A 23,529-nucleotide genomic window follows, 5' to 3' on the forward strand; every position below is an offset into this window, starting at 1 on the left:
GAATTGGAGTCTCCTGATTAATAGGTTTCCACTATGTTGGAAGAAGGAAAAAAAAAAAGTAATCTTTTTCTCTATTTATTATTTGTACAATCAAAAGCCTAAAGCCTTCACATACTTTTTAGATCGTTTTTATTGATTTGTGTTTCTAATGCAGCTGTATGTTTCAGGCTGATAATAACCTTTGTTTCAATAATAGATAAAAAGAAAATAATGTGCCAGGTGTAGACTAGTAAAGGTTATATCTCATATCTAAGAAAAAACGATTATATCATCTTGGATGTCACCACAATCATTCAGAAATGCAGGAAAAAGCTATTAATGTTAAATCAGAATGTGTGTGTGCTAGTATGAGTATATAATTCCTTTCTGCTGCAAAGTGTAGAGAGATAGTAGGAGGGGGAAATTATTTGCTCTGATTATGATGATGCAGAAAACTTTTCTTGTGTTCTGTATAAATATTAATAGGAAAAACCTAGTAATGTGGCTTTAGCAGGGAGAGAAGATAATCATGTTGCATAATCTACCTAATTTTTAATAGAATACCTGGCTAGGCTGCATAGGTTCATTTCCCTTTGTATTAACTCAAGAGGCTTTGTAATCAGTCTGCTGTGGTTTTGGGTGGCATATCATAATCTCTAGGCAATTCTCTATAAATTACCCAAAGTGTTTAAATGATTTTGACCAGGCTGTGTTTGATTTACGTTTGTGTATGAGATCTTTTGTTGTTATTTTCGTCAATAGTATTGTAACTGCTGGAAGTTTTAAAAAATATACATTGATACAACCTGTTTTAAAAATGATTTCGTGAAATTTGAGACACTGCTAAAACATATACAAATTAGTACTTTAAATGATGGTTTTGCCTGAAATGTTCTTTTGATATTCCACAGCAATGCCATGTCTCTCCCTTGTTCTCTCCTTGCTCTCTACACATAGTAAATCTCATTTCTATCAATGTGTCATCCTTTTTCCCTTTCCCTGACAGTGAGTTTTCTTCCAGTCATTGCAAATGTTCATATAAGTCAGTATTCCCTTTATCTATCACTTTTAACAGCTTTTAAGATCTGACTAACTGCCTTGCAAAAATTTGGGGAAGGTTTTCCTAAACAGGAGGTAAAATGATCTGTGGGTCTGTACACCTTTCTCCTCCACAAGCTTGTTGAAGAGCACTGTAGTATGATAGTGTGTGAGAATAGAATTCACACCTGAGGTGTGAATTGGGCACTAGACACTGTTTAAGTTTACAAGACCCCTATCCTATAAGTAGGTCCACATGGACAGATCCCTGCAACTGCTCAAAGCTCCCATGAGATGAAGTCCCATCGTCTATGTTGGTTTTCCTGCAGCATCGATGCTTTAGGCAGAAAGGATGGTACCTAGCTTTAGGTATCTGAGTTATGGATGTGTGTATCTGAGCTAGGGCTGTCTTAGGATCCCATGTATTTAGTGGAGAGAAGTAGGCATATCTATAGTGCAGTCCATCTGTCCAGAGGGAGACATCAATTTAGATGAGATGAATTGTGCTGTAGAAATATTTATTTCTTTCCACAGCTTATAAAGTGACCCCAATCTGTCTCACTTAGAGACAGATATCTGCATTTGATCAGATGAACCCAGGCAAAGAGTCTCAGACAGGGAGACAGCCTTTTCTTATTCTCACCCTTCCTCTTTCAGGCTCCAGATGCTTGAAGCCATCTGCAAACACTGGGAAGGTCCAATCAGCCTGGCACTCTATCTTTCTGATGCAGAAGCCCAGCAATTTCTGCGCTACGCCCAGGGCTCAGAAGTACTTATGAGCCGCCACAATGTCGGCTACCATATCGTGTACAAGGAGGGCCAGTTCTATCCTGTGAATCTGCTAAGGAATGTGGCCATGAAGCATATCAGCACACCATACATGTTTCTGTCTGACATTGACTTCTTGCCCATGTATGGACTCTACGAGTACCTCAGGTAAATGGACAGCAGAGGGATTCCCACTGTCACCCCCATTTTCAGCCCCCTCCATACACCACTGTTCTCACATATTCCCAAAACAATGCAGTTTGAGCAGATCTGAAAGAGGCAGCTTATAGGTATTTAAGGTGTGACAATGCCCAGCAAGGCACAAGAATTTTTAGGGTAGATGAAGGGGCTGTAACTGGAAGTAAAGCAATACGATTATGAAAGAAAAAACTCAGGTCTAAATGTAAGCCCTGTTAGCCATCAGAATAATTCCCTCAGAACAGCAGAAGAATTAATTTGAAAATTGAACTGGACTAAGTATGTGCAAGAGCATGCTGTATTAGCAGAGATGTGAACCGAGTGATTTCCCTAAACATCCCTGGTTCTTAATGTCAGTGACAGAAAAAACATGCAAAGCATTACTGAACTTGTTGTCCCTGTGACACACTCTTAATCCAGTTCCATATCTTGAAAAGAGGGTGATAGTCTAACCAGCTCAAAAATATGACTGCAACACCAGCACGTATCAAGGCAAAATAATTAGCATAAGGAAACTGGGAAGAGTAACCTCGGTGTGTATTGTATCATAATGTATGTGAGCAGGCTGGGCTGAGCAAACTACAGACCTCTGATCCGTTAACTGAGCTTTTTTTAATAAAGACCTTTTTCCCCTGCAGAGGCTGGTCATCTGAGGCCAAAGCACAGAGCAAGGAGGACACCCTGTGGCCAGACAGGAGGATTTCAGTTCCTTAGTCCTGACCAGTTTTGCTTTTCATCTCTGTTCTAATTTGGTAAAAGTTGATCAAAGTGTTGCAGTGAGGGTCTGCCTGTAGGTGATCCCTTTCAGTCCGTAGGCCCGGGGTTTTGGAGTGTAAAGGGAAATATACCTTCCAGTATCGTAAACTTATGGAGGAATTCCTTTGTTTCAGGTTTAACAACTCAGTAAGCATCTTCTCACTTGTCCCTCATATAGAGAATTAATTGCCTTTTTCAATTTCTGCGTCCATGTACGGGGCCAAATTCACTAAGGCTTTTAAGACCTTGGATTTCAATAATATCACTGAAGTTTTATTGCACTGTGTCAGCTTGTTTCCCACTTATTTTAGGGGTATTTCTTTTTGACTTCTGCTATGAGAACCTCAAAATAATTCTGTCCCTTGCACACATCAGCTGTCTCAAGACACATGTAGGGACAGTTGCTGTTAGCTTTTCTGTTCTTTGATGTTAGTGTTGCATACTGTTACATTTTTTCAGATCGATGCTGGACACAGTAAGGATAGCAGCTGTTGATACTGGCATGTAGTACTAAAAAAACAACTTGTTCCTCCATGCTGCTTCACAGTGCACTGATGGGAGCCAGCACTGAAAGGAAGAAGAGAGGAGAGAAGACAGAATGATGTACCACAATATACTTAAGATATTACAGCCACAGAAATAGTCCTCATATCATGATAATGTATTATTACAAGGGCATGTAGTGATAGGACGAGGAGTTATGGTTTTAAACTGAAAGAGGGTAGATTTAGATTAGATATTAGGAAGAAATTCTTTACTGTGAGGGTGGTGAGACACTGGAACAGGTTGCCCAGAGAAGTTGTGGCTGCCCCTCCCTGGCAATGTTTAAGGCCAGGTTGGATGGGGCTTTGAGCAACCTGGTCTAATGGAAGGTGTCCCTGCCTATGGCAGGGGGGTTGGAACTAGATGATCTTTAGGGTCTCTTCCAACCCAAACCATTCTGTGATTCTATGATAGGACGAAATGCACAGCTATGCCACCCATTGGTGCTGTTTCAGAAAAAAAAAAATTCGCACTGAAAGCTGTTGCATCCGAGACCTTGTGTTACTCTACCAGACTTTTGTGAGGCCCATGCCTCCTTAACTCTTACTGTGAGTCTCTGTTGTCTGAGAATATTGAAATTGCTAATCTGCTACTACCAGCTCTTTAAAAAGGGACTGGATTTTTTTTTTTTGCGTGTGGACTAGAGGCTTTTGTTGCTTTTTCAATAATGATTTTTCTCAGCAGAACAGCAGGGTGGTGCAGTGAGATTATTTTAAATATAGATGCCCTGTATCTTTCTGCATTGACTGTTCCCACTACCTCTGCAAGTAGCTTATTAGTGCTATCTGTCTGAATGGCAGCGATTGTTTGTTAGAGAGATGTACACACATTTTCATCTTCATTTCCTCAGGCAGAACAACCATAAGCAAATAGAAATAGTGTGGTGTTTCAGGCATCGCTTTGTACAGGATGAGCCAGACAAGTCCCTCTCACTGAAAGTTTGCTGATTTACATATATTGTATATTGGGTCTCTACAGACAATATATTCTCAGAAACAAAGGAATTTCGAAAAACACTTTCAACATATTTTGAAGGTATTGTATGTGAAAGGTTATGGCCAGTTTTGAAGGAGAAGCTGATGGAGCTGATGGTTACGTGTCCCTCTAGGTATCTGTTGCTAGCACGTAGATTTGTGCTAATTGAGCTGTGTCACAGCTGCTAAGACCATTTCAATGCTTTTAATCTCCATCAAACCCCCTTTTTGTCCTACCTTACTCTTCTGTGAAGCACAAAAGGAAAGAAATGTATCATTTAAAGACTTCCTGCTTACAAAACTCAAAACACTTTCATGGTCTGTGCTGAGTCAGTCTTTTGTCACCTTCCCTCATTAGTTACTGAGGTCATCTTGTCATTGCCCCAGCAGTAAAGACTCTTTTCTGGTTGCTACAAGTAAGGTGTGTGGGTCATCCTAAAGTTCTTCTAACATGACATAACTGGACAGGCTGCTTATCTACAGTTGTCACAGCTAGCATTAAAGTTCTTTCCTGGCACATTTGTGTAAATATGCCCTTCACTTCCAGTGACACATTTAGCATGAATTACGACCTGGCATCCAAGCTCTGTCCATCACTTTTATAGCTGTCCCGTGCAACATGTGTTGTGAAGTATTCCTGGTCATTCTTCAGCATCTCAGCAAGAGACACACTTCATGTTGTGCCTATTGTTTTTTATTTGTTGGATGCCTTTGTAGGCTGTGCATTCATTGCTTTTGCAGAGAGGAAAAACATTCTGATGAATTTAACAGTGGACTGACAACTCTCCCATTCTTACCACAAGCTCTGTGACTGCCGTATTCATTGATCTCGAACTAACCACTTACCCAGTTCTGATGGTGGAAGCTAATTTGGATTAATGGACTCTTTTTTCTTTTTTTTTTTTTTAATTCAGTGCATTAGGATTAGGTTGCTAACCTTTCTGTGTCTGAGCTTCTCTGTCCTCCAGAAATGGGAATAATATTACTATCTGCCCCCATAAGGATGAGATTTCTGTGTTAATTTTTGGAAAGGACTACAGAGATTAAAAGATTGGTATCAACATGCTGGAGTTCATTTGACTTGTGAGGAGACTTTTGTGATTTAAGATTCATTTCTTCCATGCTTTGTGAAAAATAGGGTTGATTAGTAGATTTAGAAATTTAACCCAACCTTCACTGTGCCAGAATGACATACATCAGGTCTGAACACGAAGATGCCTGGGAAACGGTTTCCTGGACAACACTAGCAAAGAAAAAGCTCTTCATAAAATCATATATCCTTATTTTGGGGTTTGGGGAAAAGGACAGATAAAGGAAAATGGATATTGAGTTGATATTACTGAATCCAAAAAACAGCCCTCATAAGGATAATGCAGGAATTAAACAGTTTACCCAGTGCTAGTTTGCAAAATAACCAAATGTATTCCTTACATTACATTCCACATAATTTTCCTATTCCAATATCACAGAACCAGTCAACCAGCAAATGGCACCTCCACTCAAAAGAGAAAAAAAAGTCAACCCAACAGAAAAGAAAAAGCAGATTTGCTTCCAGTAGGAAGAGGTTAGATTTTCAGCTGATTGTCCAGGGAACAGACCGCCAGCCAAGTTACCAGAAGAAAAGCGAAGGTGTTGTTTTCTCTACCAAATCCTCCCTGCCTTTATCACAATTCACATGGCCTCTGTTGTCTTTTGTCACTCAGATTCAACACCTGGATGTCAGCACTGATTCCTTCTTCCCTTTACATTGTCCTTTATGTCATCTAGTCCACATCAAAGGCAGGTCACTCTACTCAGAGGTCAGTGCTGCTGGACTTCTTTACTGAGCGTGTCTCAAGTCCCAGCTCAGTTTTGGTGAACCCCTCCACTTTGAGCTTAACAATATGCACCTCAAATGCTCATATCTCTCTTGAAAATATTTCTACAGAGATTATCCCATTATGTTATTTCAGTCTTGAAGTACCTCCACTAGTTCCTGTGTTAGCTGCTTCCACTACAAGCATCTTGTTTTCAGACCTCTTCTTCTCTCCACGTACCTAACTTTTCATATTGACCTTTGATGGTGCAAGTGATTTCAGCCTCTTGTATCAGTTTGTTCACCCTGCCTTTTGGTTTTCTTCATAAAGAAGAAAAGAACTCTTTGCAACAGTTTTACCATTGACACCTATATTAAATTTGCAGGTGACAAGAGTAGGGAGTGTGCAGAAAGGATTATTGATACCCACATAATTTTTAGACCCATATCTTACAAAATGAGTCACATTCAACACAACTTGCTCGGTCTGACAGCCTCTGCTGTTACCCTTGTTTGATACCTATACCTACTTCAGCTTTGCTCAACTTCAGACTATGAACTTTGGTGGGCAGGATTGTCTCCTACCCTTTGACAGTGCTCAGCATAGCAAGGCATTTATTTTTGTCTGGGTCTTTGAGCTCTCCATCAAACAAAGAGACAGCAATAGCCATAAATGGAAGCTGCTGTTTCCTTGCAGAGCCCAAAGGGTGAGCATCACTGCAAACATTACCCACTCCTTCCTAGAACTGAATCCCTAAAGCTGTACCACTCAAGGCTGATAGATTGCACAGAGTCCAGAAAGCCTGAGATGTTGTCAGAGAAACTTTGTTAGTGTGCCCTGCTTGCAGAGAAGGTGTGAAGGGGAAGAAACATTAGGAGTGTCCTAAAGAATGGATGCTGGCACTGCTCAGCAGTCTTGGAAGTCAGCTGATTGTGAAGGAGTCATCTATTTACCTGCAGATAGCTTGGCCATTAGTGATGGTGAGGGAGAAGCTAGTGAGGAAAGTACAAAAAAGATGCTGTTAAAATCCTTCAGTTGTGAAAAGTTCACTGGAATGTGGCAGGTGTTTCTTTAAACAATGCAAACTTTGCAGTAAGGCACTGAGAACAGATTTCTTTTTATAGAACAGGCCTATAGGGTGGTGTAAATTTTCTGAAGTTTAGATTTTATTAAATAGCTCTGCTCTTCTTTTTCTCTTATGACAATATAAATGAATTCTAGGTATTTGGGCCTAGAAAAGTGGTTTATTTGGTCCTTCTGTTATTATGACAGTGATCCCAATTCCTTCATCTTATAAGGCTGTAGAGAGTTTGCTGCTTGTCAACATTGTCCTTGATTGCTTGTTGCAGGAACATAAAAGTCAGGACAGTGAATCCTGTTAAGGGGAACTGACTTTGACAGGGAGAGAGGCATATTTCTCGTATGAAATATGAAGATAATGAAAGGAAAATTGAGACCGAGTTCTTTCTAACGACAAGCATAGTAAGATTCAGTTTGGGGATGGAAAAGTAACTTCTTTTTCTTTTTATTTGGGTTTTAGTTTGTTAGGAAAGAATAGACTGAATCCCTCTGGCAGGCAGGGCGTAAGGTTGCTAAGCTGCTGCACTCCTGCGGCAGTCGTCCTAAGGCTCCTGTCTGGAGGAGGGCCCTACTGTGCAAAATGCAGTATGTGCACACACACACTCTCACACACCAAAACAGTCTCTGCACTGAACAACTTGCAGCAAACAAAGAGAAAAAGCGAGGTGTCTCAGTGCATCCAGCACGCACCTCTTCTCTGCAGGAAACAGCCTCTTTGCCGTAGGTAGAGCCAAGCACAAATGAGCTCTGATCTCTGGACACTACCATGCACATGATTAACAATAGTCAAAAAAATACTGCTAATTTACAGTTTTGCTGATTTGCACCATGTCCTGTTGCAGTACATCTGTACCTTGCCTTGAACAAAGACCGACCATCATGGCAACAGTGTTCCTGAGGGCAACTATCTGGTCCGTAGTGGTGTTAAGGTAACACTCACCTTGCAGGAAACAGAGAGCTCTAAAGCAGAGGTAAAAAGCAAGTGAGATGGCACAGCATAGCACAGAGAATAGCTAGGCTGAAATGCAACCAAATTTTCCAGCTCCTTACCTTCTGAAGTCCCACTGAGTCCTGGATAAACCCCATTTTTTTTAGAACTATCATTGACTAAGCAGCTCTTTCCCATATATGTAGTAACATTCAACTATATTTCTCTTAAAAGGGTGGTCAGCTGGCTGTGCTCAGAGTGCTAGTTCAGGTCTGTGCACCCCCTAGGCATGCCGAGCAGCGTTGATCAGTCGAACACGCAGGCTCTTTATGAACTGTGTTGTTCTCCCTGCTTTTAGAGCAGCAGATCAAAAGTTGAGGAAAATATGAAGTACCCCTGGGAAAAATACGGGCCATAGTTACATTTACAGTATCAAACTGCCTATTCTCTGCTCTTTATTTTGAAAAGCCAAGTAATTTGCTCAGTTTAAAATTTTCCTGCTTGTATTTGTTGTTTCTCTTTGCCAGGAAGTCCATCATCCAGCTAGACATGGCTAACACCAAGAAAGCTCTGATTGTACCTGCTTTTGAGACCCTACGCTACCGCCTCTCCTTCCCTAAGTCAAAAGCAGAGCTGCTATCTATGTTGGACATGGGAACCCTCTTCACGTTCAGGTAATGGAAAGTACTTTTGTTGAACCTGTGGTCATTATCACTAAAGTTTTTTTTTATGTTCTTGTGAATATTTGATTTTTCTCTCTCACTGGCAGCTAGCTAGCTCCATTAAGAAACCTATTGGAATTTTTTTTCCCTTTTCATAGAGAGGCAGTGAACAGAATCGTATGTGGATATATTCCATCTGTAAGCTCAGCATTTTATCTTGTATTATAGTCCTCTACTGAAGGACTTCAGTTGTTAAATTGAATTTGTTTTAGTTTCATCATTTTTTATTGCGTTACAAAACCAAGCGTGACCATTACACTCACGTGCATGTAATTTGCTTTTTGGCTGCCAAATACTACGGGTAGCTGTGTCCCTCATGTGACCAAAAATAATTTCTCTCTGCTCGTTGGTTCGCTTACTTACTGACTTACTGGAAAAACAAATGCAGGCTAGTCATGTGCTTTTTTAAAGTGTGAAACAGCTGTTTAAATACCTAGAGTTTCTCAGTGCAGAGGTAAAAGTGTACTCTGACTGGAAGTTGAGAAGTGAAGAACACCTCCATTTGGAGCTCTTCTCTGAAGCAGACTCCTTTTGTGGCTATGAACAAGTCGCTTCTATTATCTGCCAGACTCTTTGGTTTTAAAATGCAATTACCAGGGGTTAACTGTCTCTTGGGTGTGTGTGGTAAGGTCTGATTAGCAGACATTTGTAAAGCATCGCAGTGATGGGAAGAATACAATATGACCTTATGATACTGCACAGAGAGGGGGCTTAGGAGACCTGCGTTCTCTTCTCGGCTCCACTACTGCCCTGCTGGGAGGTGGTACGAGAATCAGTGCACTTTCTTACATCTCTGTTCTCCATCTCTGAAATGCAGGTAACAATGTTCACCTCTCCTTTTTACAGTATTTTGAGATCTAGAGATAAAAACTATGAAAAAGCTAGGTATTATCCATGGCCGGTGGAGCTGTATCACCTCTCCCATACTTCCCTTCCTTTAGAGCGTTCCTCACACTTCTTCCATTCCCTGCATTACGCACGTCTCTCACTGCAGCAGCCACCCTTCCCTCATGTGGCTGCATGCACATGTCATAGCTGACAGCCTGTGTGAGCCTGGAAAACATATTTCTGACACTACCTCTGCCAGGAGTGGCCTTAAAATAGAAACTTGATGTGACTGAAAGGCATGTCTCTCTCTGGAAAGTTACTTAAGGATATTGATAGAGCAAGTGCTTTTCACTCTCCCATCATTCTTTAACAGTCAAAGACGCAGAAATTAACGAGAGATTTTTTGATAGAAAATAATTGTTTCTCCCATAGTTGAAAGAAAAAATACTTCCAGTGGAAAATAACACCCTCAGGATTTTCACATTCCACTGACAATCAAATTTTCAGCTTGCACAGCAATGCCCTTCCACTACAGATTTCATCTTCAAGCTATACAGCATGTGGGTGTGTTATATACACAGCCAGATTTGCAGATCCTTTCTCAAGTCTCACACAGGCAAAAATCTCTTTAACAGCAGTGGGAGTTTTGCCAGAGCAAGGTTAAATGAGAATTGAAGGACATGCGGTCTGTAGCTGGTATACATATTAATGTAGGACACATTTTGCAAATGCTTCCCCAGTTTGCTTTGTCTCATTTCATTGCTCAAATCTATCAACAGCCACAAAGCAGCTGTGATCCGGGCTGAGAATTTCCACCTCCACCTTCAAGGTGCTTTAATAACGCTGCAATCCGAGGCTGAGCGGGTGGGAGTGAGTTGGGAAGGACTGCTGTGACAGTGATTGCTGAGAGTGCCTGCAGCATCCCAGTTCCTCACACCACATGGTAGATTACAATCTTTCCCTCACAGAAATTGCTTTTGTCACCTCTTTTCCAAATGGTGACCTTTTCTTCCTCTGGGCAGCTAAGAAGTACAAAACAGCTCTCAATTACATCCCCCAGTCACCACCAGAAGGAAAGGGAAGACGTGAGCATCTATGGCTGGCAAGGTGTGCTGTGTGGAAACTCTGCGCAGCAGTGGGTTGCTCTGTGCCAGCTTGCTGGCTTTGTTTGCAGGTGCTGGCTGTGACTGTGCCTCACAAAGATGTGTCCGCTCAGTGCCTGGATAATAGCTGATGAACCGCAAATGTACTGCCGACACAGCTTTCAGGCACAAGGAATACCACAGCTGGTAGAAGATGCATCATATTGCAAAAACATAACCAGCAACAACTGATTAACTAATTAACTGACTGCAGCCACAATCTGGCAAAATGTTTAAGCATCTGAAAACAGAACTGGGAAAGTTTTCCTTTCACCAAACCATCTTTCTCAGTGAAACGGGAAGCTTTGAGGGACAAGGTAGGGAGGAAAAACACTCTGAGAGGAATAATGATTTCATATTGCTAACTTTAGCAAAGTTTGCTGTAGTTTTGAAATTTTATTTTAAATAAAAGCAGTCAATAATGAAAGTAAGATGAAACATTTGACCCAAAGCAGAGGAGTTTTGTGCAGTTGTTGTCCATGAACCGTGGGAAAGAAACTCATCATCATTTTACGAGATCAAATTATTTGGTTTGGATTTGTCAAAATTGCCAGTGTAGTAAAAAACACGTTGTTCACAATTTTCACAAAGTTCTCCTGGGAGTCACTGAGATTGTGTGTGGCCTTAAAATTCAATGTGTATTTAAATCTTGAGTGAGAAGGGCCTGAGCAGGCAAATTAGATTTATTCATTTGTCCTGTGAGATGGAAGACCAATATAGACAGTGAACCACTTCTCAGGACTGCGTCACCGAGAGTAAAGCCTGTTGGAAATAACTCACTCTTTTATGGTAGCTTCCTCTATATGGACTTCCATGTAATGGTGTCTGCATATCTTATTTTGCAGTACATTTCATCTGATGATCAGCCATTGGCCAAGACCTAGCTCCAGCAGATTATATGTGTGTGTGTGTATATATGTGGACCCATATATATTGTATGTACATATATGTATGTAATCCTGAACTCTCACAATTCTTATTTCCAGTCTAATTATTCCTTTACAGTTAGTGTGTGCATACCTTATTTGAGTGTCCTGTACTCATTTTCCTCTTTGTCCTGACCTTAGCCATCCTTTTGTCTTCCTCTTTCCCTTCACTTACATCAGTCGCTCTGAAGAGGCAAGTAGATGATCTCTGGTATTATTGTGTTTGGTACAATCAATCAGGTCTATTCCTTCCTTTACGCTTTGTTTTGTCTCTCCAATCTCACTTCTGTATTTTCCCTTCATTGCCTCTTCCACCCTTTTTTTTTTCCCCCTGCTTATCAGCTCTCTTAACACACAGAGGTTACACCTGAGCTGCTGTAACTGCTTACTCTTCTTTCCCCAAAAAGGGTGGAAAGAAATTGATGTTTTTATGATTAGTGTCATGTTCCCCGCCTTCCCCATTTAAATCAGTGGAAGAGTGTTACTAGAATAGCAGCAGCATTTGACTGCTTCTCTGTAGAAATCTCAATTAACCAAAGTTTGTATGGGGCTTTGAAGATACAAATCACTTCGTAAGTGTTTAGTAGTCATTATTATCATATTTAATTTCAAAATGCCAGAGGTAGGATTTTAGAAGATACAGCATCCTTCACAATCCCATATCATTTTAAACCCCACATTGTGATTGTACTTTTTTCCAGCATAGATAGCTGCCCATTAGTGACTGGGTTACCCACTCATCTCCAAGAGACCAAGAAAAGGGATAGGCTTTTTGGAGATGATTCCAAAGGGCATTAAGTATTGTAAGCATCTTTGTGAATCTGGCACTGGTTTCTAATAACCTCTAGAGTATTAATTCACTGTCAGTTTTTTTAATACGGAAGGGCTTTGTTTTTCCAGGTCCCCAAACCAGACATCTGAAAGTGATGCTACCTGTTTACAGTTTAGAAATGCAGCTTTCAAAGGACCATACTTGAGACCTCAGTGCTATCCTAATAATTCTGTCCTTCTGCACTGCCCCTGAACAAGGAGTCTGTGAAGCTGAACACCTCTCTGTTTTTCCAGTTATAAGCCATACGAATATACAGTCCAAGTGGAAACTCTTAGGTTGTGATTTTATGTCCCTGTTTTTAGCAATGACTTGCAATGTTACGAGAATTTTTGGGGCTGAAACATTACCTCGGGTCCTAATTCTGCAAATATTTAATGCTTAAATCCCTTTACTTTAGCACATGAGTCATCCCTGTGAATTCAATGTACCTTACATTACAAACTGGCAGGATGTTTGTTTTGCCCCTTTGGTTACATGTCTCAGAGCATTGTAATACAGATAGCCTGCTATGCCTTTGTTTCGTTAGTTAATCTATGGGTCTGCAGAAGGAGCCTGTCTCATTGATTTTTGGAAAGGCGTAAGAATAATATGTGGGCAAGAGAGTCATTGACCCTGGCACTAATGGGCTGGATTCAAGCTGTTCTTGGAAAGGACCTGCTGTGACCTAAACAAGATTAACAAAGTGTAAAAGGATCTTTTTCTGTAAATCGAATTGATTACCTTACTTAGGATCACATGGGTACTCCCCACAATGTAGAAAGTACAGCAAAAAGCCTTTATGTAATATTTTACTTATTAATTTAATTATGCACTTTGGCTCCTGCCATAGTAATAACAGTAATTAATAAAACAGAACATCTATCCAGAGCTGCAGGTGTCTCTCATACAAATTATAAAATCACATGTAAAACTGATCATGAATGTCACTGTGGTGCAGAAATAGCTAATTTTAGGGACCTTAGCTGAGCTACAGAATTTCCACCGATTTTAGAGCACCACTACAGCCGTTTGGTTGCTAGGAACGAGACACAGCATTTTGCAGTGCATTTTGAACTGTCTCCATACTTTGTAGTTGTTTCTCACATTAGCATTAGGTAGTGTTTTCACACTATCTTTCACCAGCTAGATGTGTTTAAGCATTGAGCACACAGAGGCTCTGGGAAGCGTGCTGGAAATAGTCCTAGAAATTGCCTCCGAGATGTCCTGAAAATGATGATGTGAATTGTAAGCTAATGTCCTTATTTTTGAGCATTTCATTTAACAAGTAACATTTTGTTGCCTCGCCAAGATGCGTTCTATCTAATTGCCTCTCCACGTCCTTGCCATTTATGTCTGTTTAAGGTATCACGTCTGGACAAAAGGGCACGCGCCAACGAACTTTGCCAAGTGGAGAACAGCCACCACCCCCTACCGCGTTGAGTGGGAAGCAGATTTTGAGCCATACGTTGTTGTCAGGAAGGACTGCCCGGAGTATGACAGGCGGTTTGTTGGATTTGGCTGGAACAAAGTAGCTCACATCATGGAACTGGATGCACAGGTGAGGAGACAACGCCTGCGTATCTCACTCAGGGCTGGGCAGCAAGGCTGTTAAATGAAATCTGTGTTCTGTAGAAAGGCATCAGTCTTTGCATCACCAAAGTGCTCATCTGGCCTTACTGAGCTCCTTAATGAGTTCTTCTTGAGTTGGAAACAGTCAGTTTAGTCCTTGTCAAGCATTAAAAGGAGAACTGAGTCTGAGTTAGTTTATTTGTCAGTGCTGAAAAAGTTGGTGTCTCGCAGTGGCACAATCCCCCCAGTGCCCGCCTCCTGCCCAACAGTGTGCCTGAGCACTGCAACACTTGTTGCCTCTCACCTACTAGGGGATCTATAGACCTAGCTGGAAGGTTTTCAGTTAAACAGAGGTTGGTGAGTCCCAAATGCTAATCTAGAATTCAAAAAGCAGTCTTAAGTTGAATCCAGGGCAAGCATCTTCAATTTCTGGCCTGGATTTATAGCGCATCTCTGCAAAGCCAAGAACTTTACATTTCCAAAGTCTCTGCCTGTGGAGCAGACTCTAGAGGATCCAAGTACTTGATCCTTGAGCTACCTGCCTCTTGGATCTGTGACTTGGGATGGAGCTGCTAGGCAGAATATATGAGAATAAGGATGCAGAGAAAGCTCGAGAGTCCCAGACTGGCACTAGAGCTCTGACAGCTGCTAAGAGCCCTGCCACCAGCCTAGATCTTAGAGGCTGGCAGTGACTATGGCTCCGTGGGAGCCCGGTGCTGCTGCTCACTGAAATGGCAGCATTTGCATCTCCCTGCTGTTCTTGTATATGAAGCTAACCACTGTGCTAATCAGCAGGGTCTGAGTCATGGCATTTCTTTTTAGTTTGGGTTTGGTTTTGTGGTTTTTTGGTTTGGTTTCAGTCCCAGATTTTGAACTAGTAGCATTTCATGCTAACCAAAAAACATGCTTTTTCGCCATCTGTATCCTCCAATGCTAGCTTCTGCTATGGATTGGAATATAGCTGATCCTTCTCTGCCCACCTCTTACCAGATTATGTGAAGCAGAGTACCACAAGGCATGCAGCAAGTTACTGGGAGATTGCGTCTCTGGGGTGTGGGTAGCCAGTTGCCCTCTGTTTGCAAAAGGGCATTCCCAACAAATTTGAACCTACTTATGTTGCGAAAAAATTATTACAGACTAGGAAAAAAAGTGTCCCTTATTTCATCATTAATAATAATACTTTGCTTTGCTATAGCACTTTAATTTTCCAGTGCACTTTCCACACACTAATCAATTAACCATCAGTTGTGGAGAGTGCCAGTGTAATGATTGATTTGTTAATCTGGGTAACAAGGCTTATGTTCTCACTTGCAGCTCTCAGCTAGCACTCACGATTTAACTCTTCTGTTCAGAGACATTTGCCCAGCATACAGATTCACACATGGGAAATGGGAACATTTTTCAAAGAAGTTGGTCGTAGCACAGATATTTTAAATAGCCATTGGTTTGGAACTAACTCTGGGGAATTGTTTTTCTCACTCTTCCTGCCTTAAAAACATTCTCACATAGAAAAGAAGTTTCATTTTCATCTGTAGCAACATGGGTATTGCTCTGTTCTCCCAGAAAATCGGCCTGGAGGGGTCAAGGGATCGCACAGCCATCTCCCCTTATGTCATTCCTCTGCTTCAGAGTGTCCACAGATCAGGTTGCTGCCAGCTGCTTGGCTGGCTTCATTACCAGCAAACAGCAGCTTCTCAATTGAATTATTTCACTGCTCCTCACAACTGCAGTGTCTGTCAAGAAAACTGTTTCAGACTCGATGATCTTAAAGGTCCTTTCCAAACAAAATGATTCTATGATTGCTTACCAAGGGCCTGTGCCACTACCGTCCGTCAGAGCAGCACACCGCATGGAAATAATCATCATTGTTATTTTGTGGTCATGCAGATGTCCACTGAGCTGGATGCTGTACAAATACATAGATAATAACAGTCTCCACCTAAAGAATTTATAACCTGTGAGGTAGGGACAGAGGTTCCTGCAAGTTCTTTGCTTTCTCAATAGACGTTTCCTTGTAGAAGAGATTAGGAAACTTTTCCTTGCTCTTCCAGTGACTGTGGAACTAGACTGTGAGCAATCCTTTTTCCAGGACCCCAGCCCAGCATCTTTCAAAGGGGCTTATTAGCAGCAGACTAGTAAGGTTTGGAAGGCTTTATGTGCCTGAAGGCCTTTCAGACGGATGGGAGCACTGCTGTGCTGAACAGATTGTATGCAGGGCATAGATGGTCCCTGACCTGCAGGATTACAAACTTGAGACACAGAGAACAAAGAAAAGATTGTATGGGGGCATGTATCTTCTTCTGCAGCTTCAGCCTTTACTTTTAAGGTCGCATAGAGACATATTTTGTAGTTTGTAGTTTATCAGCTCTCCTCACTCCATCATGCCAGCCTTTGTTTTTACATTTGGTTCCCCATTAGTTCTAAGTCTCCTTCAGCTAAATGAGTTCTGCCTGTGAGCATCAGATTATTTTGCTCTTGCTGTACATTTGTCACCCCAAAGAGAAGCTTAGAGGATCCCATTCCCATATATGATAGCATTTTGGCACAAAGATTTACCACTTTAGCACTGTCTGGCAAGGAACAGGCATTCCCATAATGAGAAAGGAGCAGCCATACAGCTGTACCTGCACCTAGCTGTCCAACACGTACTACTGTTTCATAGGTGTTATCTGGGACAGCACTGCAGCCTTATGTACACTTTGGGCTGACCAATACCACTGCCTGAGTTGGGAAACGGATCCACATCATGTTCTGCTCACTTCTTTCCATTTTGTTTGGGCTTCATTTTGGGCTGGTTTCTGGTAGCATCGTAACCCAGCAGTTTTCAGTCTTTTCTGGGCTGATCATATTTCATTAAGTAAGGAAGGATTTATAGGTGAAACACTCAGGTTTATTAGCACAAGTGTGTTCTCTCCCATAAATCTCTTTCCCTAACAAAATGTTTTTGGAATACTCTGCCTCTGTGCTGCAGATTCTCTGTGTCTCTGCACAGACTCCTAAATCTACAAAGACTGGAGTCTGCAAACCAGGGGAAGTTGTGCACCATTTCTTTTAAAGCCAGCATGCTCTGTGGCTGTTCCTTGCCTGCCCACTGTCTTCTGGAGAGATGGTCAATGAGTCAATACAGCAACAGTTGCAAATAGAAACTGTGTGAGGACAATAGGAAGTTTGCCTTCAAAGTTTCTTTGTCATTTGCATCCCATACAAGTCATATTTTTTGAAATTTCATATGAAAAAAGAGGTATTGTCCTAGTAGTTAGGGTACTTCTCTTGGCTACAGAATATGAGGTTCCACTTCCCTTTTCTGCCCAGTTCCTTGCAGGAGCAGATATCTGTTTCTTGCACACCCAACACTAGTGACCTTCCAGCTTGTCTAGGAATCAGTCTTTGTCTAGCTTTGCTCTAATGATCATATATTTAATTATAAAAATGGAACAAATCTAACAGGAATAATTGAGACTTAAATGAACTATCATTTTTTAACAACAAAAATTGTCAAAGAACTTGGTCAGGTATAAATAGAATTAGTGAAGTAGTTTTAGAGGAGCGGGGGAATTAGCACAGTATTTCATGCTTTGTGAAGGAGAACTTAATTTACATAAAACCTTCTCAAAGCATATGGAATTAGCAGGTCCATTTTCACACATCGCCTATAAAAGATACCATATTCTCCCCTCATTTCCGGTTTATAAATAGTTTTGGACAGTTTTGTCTCTGTATCTTAGTATACAGGCAAAGCAACATATGTAGTGCAATGGATGCCTTTGTAAATATAGCTTATTCCAGCATCCCAAGCAAGATAAATTGTAGGGGCAAAAGCATGCTTTTGCACGGACACTTGAGGCTCATGCTGTGTGCAGTCACAGCTGAGCTGGCTGCAACCACACTACTGCAAAATCTGTGCTGCAGACATGGCTTCAGGCATGCCTTTTGTACTGTTGCCCCATAATTTGGCTTATATGGAGTAAAACATTTTAAAAGGGAAAGTCAATCTTTCTTAAAACCAAGAAAAAGCAACTTTAAAAAAAGAAGGCTTATTTGGCATATCTGTACGGGTTTCTTGGTTTGGAGACCCACACTGCACTGTCACATGATGGAGCATGTTTGACTGTGGAGATGCAGGAGAGATGCATTGCAAGAGGGCTCGGGAGCACCCTCACAGCCACTGTCTTTCCCCCCCAGGAGTACGAGTTCACGGTGCTGCCCAACGCCTACATGATCCACATGCCGCATGCCCCCAGCTTCGACATCACCAAGTTTCGCTCCAACAAGCAATACCGCATCTGTCTCAAGACCCTGAAGGAGGAGTTCCAGCAGGATATGTCACGCCACTATGGCTTTGCAGCCCTCAAATATCTCACGGCAGAGAACAACAGCTAGCACAACAGAGCCCGTGTGCGGGAAACAGGGACACTGGGAGAGGAGCCACTGAACATTTGGGGCCCGGTCTTCAAACTTGGAACTGAGAAATACTTCCTGTTTTTATATCATACCGGCAGTTCTAACAGTAGAAATTTGAAGTGACATGTCTTCAGACTATGCTCATTCGTCCCTTCCCTGACTACCCCAGTCCTTTCAGCTTTAGCATTCGTGAGGTGTCAGCGAGAGGAGCCAGCCACACGCCCGCCGTGATGCTGGAGGTGGGGACTGGGCAGGGGCTGGGAATGCACTCTGCTCTCCTAACCACAGAGCAAAGACAGACCGTCGGAATATAGAATTTCATGTTGCTATTTAATAATTTGACATGCTTTTTATCTGTAAAGGAAGATCTTCGGGTCGCTGTCCTGTGAATTTCAAATCTGCACTACTCTAAAAGGGAACTTTCACCTGTGAACTTTCACAAGGGCCCTGTTAACATGGATGACCTTGTTAATGCAGGATGAGCCAAAGGTCTGAATTAGCCTTGCAAATGAAGGGGACACTTATACAATACTTCACTCCAGAGAAGGAGAAGGTGTGTTCTGGTTTAGGTGTATACATGATATCAGTTGGTCTTTTATTCTCAAAATAGTTGTTTTATCAGGAAAATCCCCTATACCCCACCCTGCCTTTTCCCCAGTCCTAAATGCTGCTCCTTTCCTTGCCAAGGAAATGTCTCCCTTGTGTTTCTTTCCTGTCTTCAGTTCTAGTGTTCCAGTAAAGAAGATCAGTAGCTCTGCCAGAAAGTGAACAAAACTTGTCAGTGTAAGGTCTGTTTTCACCGGAGCAACTCGTTTGTGTGTGTCTTGTAAAATAAAGGGCCTGGCTGTAACTCTTTATCTTTTTTAGGCAAGAATTGGATTTTGCCTATAAGGCACGTTGTACGGGGGGATATCGATTTGTAGGCTCATTTCAGTGCGTGCCCATCCGTGAAGGCACTGGGCCTTGGGCTGTAGGTGGACTTCTTTGCTGAACAGGGATTATAAACATGGCAACTAGTAGCCTTGGTGCTCTCCTGCTGCTTGCTGCAAGGTCTCAGAACTACTTCGTTAAAGGAGTTTATAATTAAAAGGAGCAGAACTGTTAGGAATAAACTCCCCATTCGAGGGGGAGAAAATAATGTGTTGGGAATCTGAGTGTGAATGTTTGCTTGAACGTGGGCTGGTCAAGTTCACAACTTCGGTACACACAGGAGTATGCTAGAGAGTGGACAGGAATCCTAACAAGCAAAATGCAGAAAACAAGACACTGGACTTTTTACTGTTTTCTTTATTATTCAGTATTAATGTTGTGTTTACATGGGATGAAGAGATGAAATTTAATGCACTACCCCTTGCAGGGCTATTTGTAATTTCTGTTGCGATGTTAATAGAGAAAGCAGAAACAACTCAGTGAGAAATGTGTCTGTCTCCCTACACCAGATCCCCATACAACCATATGTACCAATACCAATGCCTGAGTTGGGAAATGGATCCACATTGCATTCTGCTCACTTTTTTTCCATTTTATTTTTCAGCCACTGGACCTTCTACTTTTCTTCCCACCTCAGCCCTCTAGAGCTTGGTTTTATTTCTAACCTGACATTTCGTGAGACCTTTCTGTTACAGTGGAAACCACGCGGTTAAACCAGACATTTAAACTACAAATATCAATTCATCATGCTGTGTATATATCAGAAAAGCCAAAAAAGGCAACATCTTTGACAAGAAATAAAAAGGGGTGGAGGCTATGTGTAATTTTTACTTTTTACCCTGGGAGTGTTGGCTGCATAAGAATAGATCACTGCATAATTTTCCGAAGTGCTTTTCTGTTCTTAATGGCTTTATGTAAAGATATACATAAAAAGCTGGAAAGAGCTGGGAAGAAGTGAAATGAGTGCTCAGTCCTAGCTAAGATACATTTAAAAAAAAAAAAAAACACAACAAAATCTTAACTCCCCAAGTCCTGTATTACTCACCATTAAGGACCCAGGTCACTGTGCATATTGAGAATGAGAAAAGCCCTGCAGCACAGAGTCCTGTTGATTAGCTAATGTGCAGGAAGATGTCAAAAGCTGATCCTAAGAGAGGCTAACACTGGTTGTACCTACATAAAATCTCCAGTCAGATCTTCAGTGTGGCCACCTTTATGTTTCATATATATTAAAAACTTTCCATTTCCAGATGTACATTTCTCCTTGGATTAACAATGTTGCCCAAGGATCGACTGGATTGCCGCACAACAGCATAAGCTGTAGCACAGACCTGTACATTGTTTGGATGTGCCATTATCAACATGAACATTATTCTCTCTTCAGTGGTCGTGAGATGCGGATGGGGGAGCAGGGAGGTAATTGTTTGCTACTTGCCTGGCTGTACAGCGAGTCCTGGGACCTCCTGCGTAGGCTTAGGTGTGCTGGCTGGTGTAACCAGCTCAAAGATTGGTAGTAGGTTCAAAGAGACCCTTTATTTTTCCCTTATAGACACTGTACTGACTTGTGTCTGTCATGTCATGTTTGTCTATGTGCTTCATGATTTGGGAGGTGTGGGGCTTGTTTTTTTTTTTAACACATGTCAGCCAATTTACATGGTAGCAAGTTAGGATTACATATCTGTCTGTAACTGCCAGGGCTCCTCCAACACCGTGAAAAAACCACCACCGACAACAACAAAAATCCCCAACTCAGTTATAACACTGTCTTCCAGTACTCTGCTGTAGTAGGTATTTGCTAGCAACTTTGTTTCTTAATTCTCAGTTTTCTCCTGAAGTCTTCAAGAAATATCGGATAAACCTGGTGACTTAATGCCTTTGATTTATTGATTTGTTCCAACAACTTCTCTCTTGAGTCTTCAGTCTATGACCTCTCCTTATCTTTGATATTTGGAAAGTGTGAGTCTCTCATTTAAATATCACTCCAGCATCCTCTTTCATGAAGACTGATGCAAATAAATAATTTAGATTCTTGGCAATGTCCTTATTGTCTTTAATTGCTTCTTCTACTTATTGTTTGGGGTGGCCTACCGGTTATCTCCTGTTTTCTGCTTTTGGTGTGCTGAGCAAATGTGCATTTTCAGTTTTAACTTCCTACTATTTGCTCTTCAAATTCCCTCTTAGCTTGCTCAAACTCCGTCTTAACTATTACATTCCTTCCTTTCAGTTTTACAGAGTTTTGATTTCCTTTCTCTGAAGGTTTCCTATTTAGCCTGAACAACTTCTAAAATTTCCAACTTAGTCATACCAGCATTTGCTTGTCCTTGTCATGCATTTATCTAAGGGAATACCATACTTCATGGCTATTTATAAGCTCTTTCCATTTTTAATCTGAGGATTTCAGTTTTTCTTTTCTTTTTATTTAGGGCCACTGATTCTTTCTTTAAAAGGAAAAAGAGTTTTTTGTTTTTAAATTTTTATATCAAATATCACCCTGCTAGGTTTTGGGAGTTTGTCTTTTCCTCTTTAACCTTCCTAAATGCTAACCTTTTCCTAGTCATGGGATCAGAAATAAAATTCCACAAAATTCTTTTGTTCTTCTAACTTGGGCTGTTATCTTGACACATTTTGTTCTGTGTCTCCCTTTTCCCCCTCCACTCCAAAACATTGACATATGTGAGTCACTGCAAACTTTTCAGCCCAGTAAGCCCCTTCCAGCACCAAAGCCTGAACTGTGTATTTCCCAGCACCTTCTGACATCCCACCATATTTCAGACATAAATATTATTCCAAATAATAATCTGCTGGCTGGCATCCAATTCTCCTATTTTTGTTTTCATGCTTCTCCCTTTCATATAACAGGCTCTGCAAGTTTAAGTTTTGGGCAAAGCACTTGCCTTTATTTAATGCCTTATTGTAACCCTCTAATATGTTTCCATGATTTCTATCTGTTGTCACAGTATATACCTTCAAATGTTTGGCTGTAGTTTCCATTGTGTGATTTTTTGTCTAAGAGTCATCTACCATTTGCCTACCTGGCAGATCTAGAGAATGTCTTTGTTTATCCCGAATAGTCCGTAGTATCTATCAGATTTTTTTCCAAGTCCTACTTTCAGTAATTCCTTCGAGCCTTGCTAGTTTCCTATGTGAGCAATCTGGTTCCACTTCATAATTTGCAATTTTTATTCTATTTGTAATCATCACCTTGGACTCAGTGACATAAAGGAATTAGCAGCTGTACCTGCAGTTCCATCACTTTTGTGAGACTGAATATCAGATATGCTCACATGGTTCCTGAAGTACTGATTTTTCACCTGGTAGGCTTCATGTGGTTTATATGTAAATCATAAACTGCATTTTCCTTTTACAAGGACAAGTGGAGGCACTTTGTAGTGTTACTTGCAGGAGCTGTTGCAGTAGTGTATGCCTTGTGTTAGAGGGAAGAGCACAAAAAACCCTGTCAGAATAGTAGCTACTGTTTCTCTCCTCAGGGAAAAATAAGGCCCTAGCACAGCTGAACAGTTTTATAAATGCCCTGCACAAAACACATTGCACATTATTTTCTGGTAGGTATAATCGTACATCGTCCAATTAAATATGAAAAATACATTTTTAACATTCTCATTTTTACATACAATTCTATCCAGAAGATAATGTGTTTCCTTCTGTATCTTGCCAGTTTCCCCCGTTAGTCCAGCCTGCCTAATAGCCCCATCTGTTTTTGGCTGAGAAAGATTAATGACCAGCAGCACTGGGAGTCCTGGCAAATTAGCAGAGATATTACTCTTCAGCATTGCACAGGACATTCCTTCCTCCTCTGCCAGATACTGTATGGATGTTCCTCAGGTTTCAGTGCAGCAACAGAACACAGCAAGCTCAGCAAGTGGGGTGAGCATCATTATTTATGAACTTCAGCAAGGTCTAATACATTAGATGGTGGGAGTGCAAAAAAAAAAAAAGCATGTATCATTGTTAGCTCAAAAAATATTTCAATTTTAGGAAAAGAAAGCAGCCAAGTTTCAGCAACTCCAGTAAGTGAGTCTGGAACAAATAAGTAGTCACTTGAAGACAATGACAGCCAATAACCTAGTATTTCCACTGTGGTATTGAAAATGCAGAAGCATTGATAGTTAAATGAAGTCA

At 41.2% G+C, this 23,529-nt stretch overlaps 1 protein-coding gene across 4 annotated transcripts in view; it reads left to right on the forward strand.

The window, feature by feature from the left end:
• The window catches only part of LARGE1 (LARGE xylosyl- and glucuronyltransferase 1), a 300,056-nt gene extending 278,627 nt beyond the window's left edge, over positions 1 to 21,429 (forward strand). For 3 of the 4 annotated variants that reach the window (XM_068400631.1, XM_068400632.1, XM_068400633.1), the window contains 4 exons: positions 1,675 to 1,953; positions 8,588 to 8,734; positions 13,852 to 14,047; positions 18,241 to 21,429. In XM_068400631.1, coding sequence (XP_068256732.1) covers positions 1,675 to 1,953; positions 8,588 to 8,734; positions 13,852 to 14,047; positions 18,241 to 18,438 — 820 coding nt within the window. In that variant the 3' untranslated portion in view covers positions 18,439 to 21,429. The remainder of the gene's footprint in view (positions 1 to 1,674; positions 1,954 to 8,587; positions 8,735 to 13,851; positions 14,048 to 18,240) is intronic. The other variant, XR_011048183.1, reaches the window with a different exon arrangement.
• The last annotated feature ends 2,100 nt before the right edge of the window (positions 21,430 to 23,529 follow it).

Source organism: Nyctibius grandis, chromosome 5, assembly GCF_013368605.1.
Source record: "Nyctibius grandis isolate bNycGra1 chromosome 5, bNycGra1.pri, whole genome shotgun sequence".
Taxonomy (NCBI): domain Eukaryota; kingdom Metazoa; phylum Chordata; class Aves; order Nyctibiiformes; family Nyctibiidae; genus Nyctibius; species Nyctibius grandis.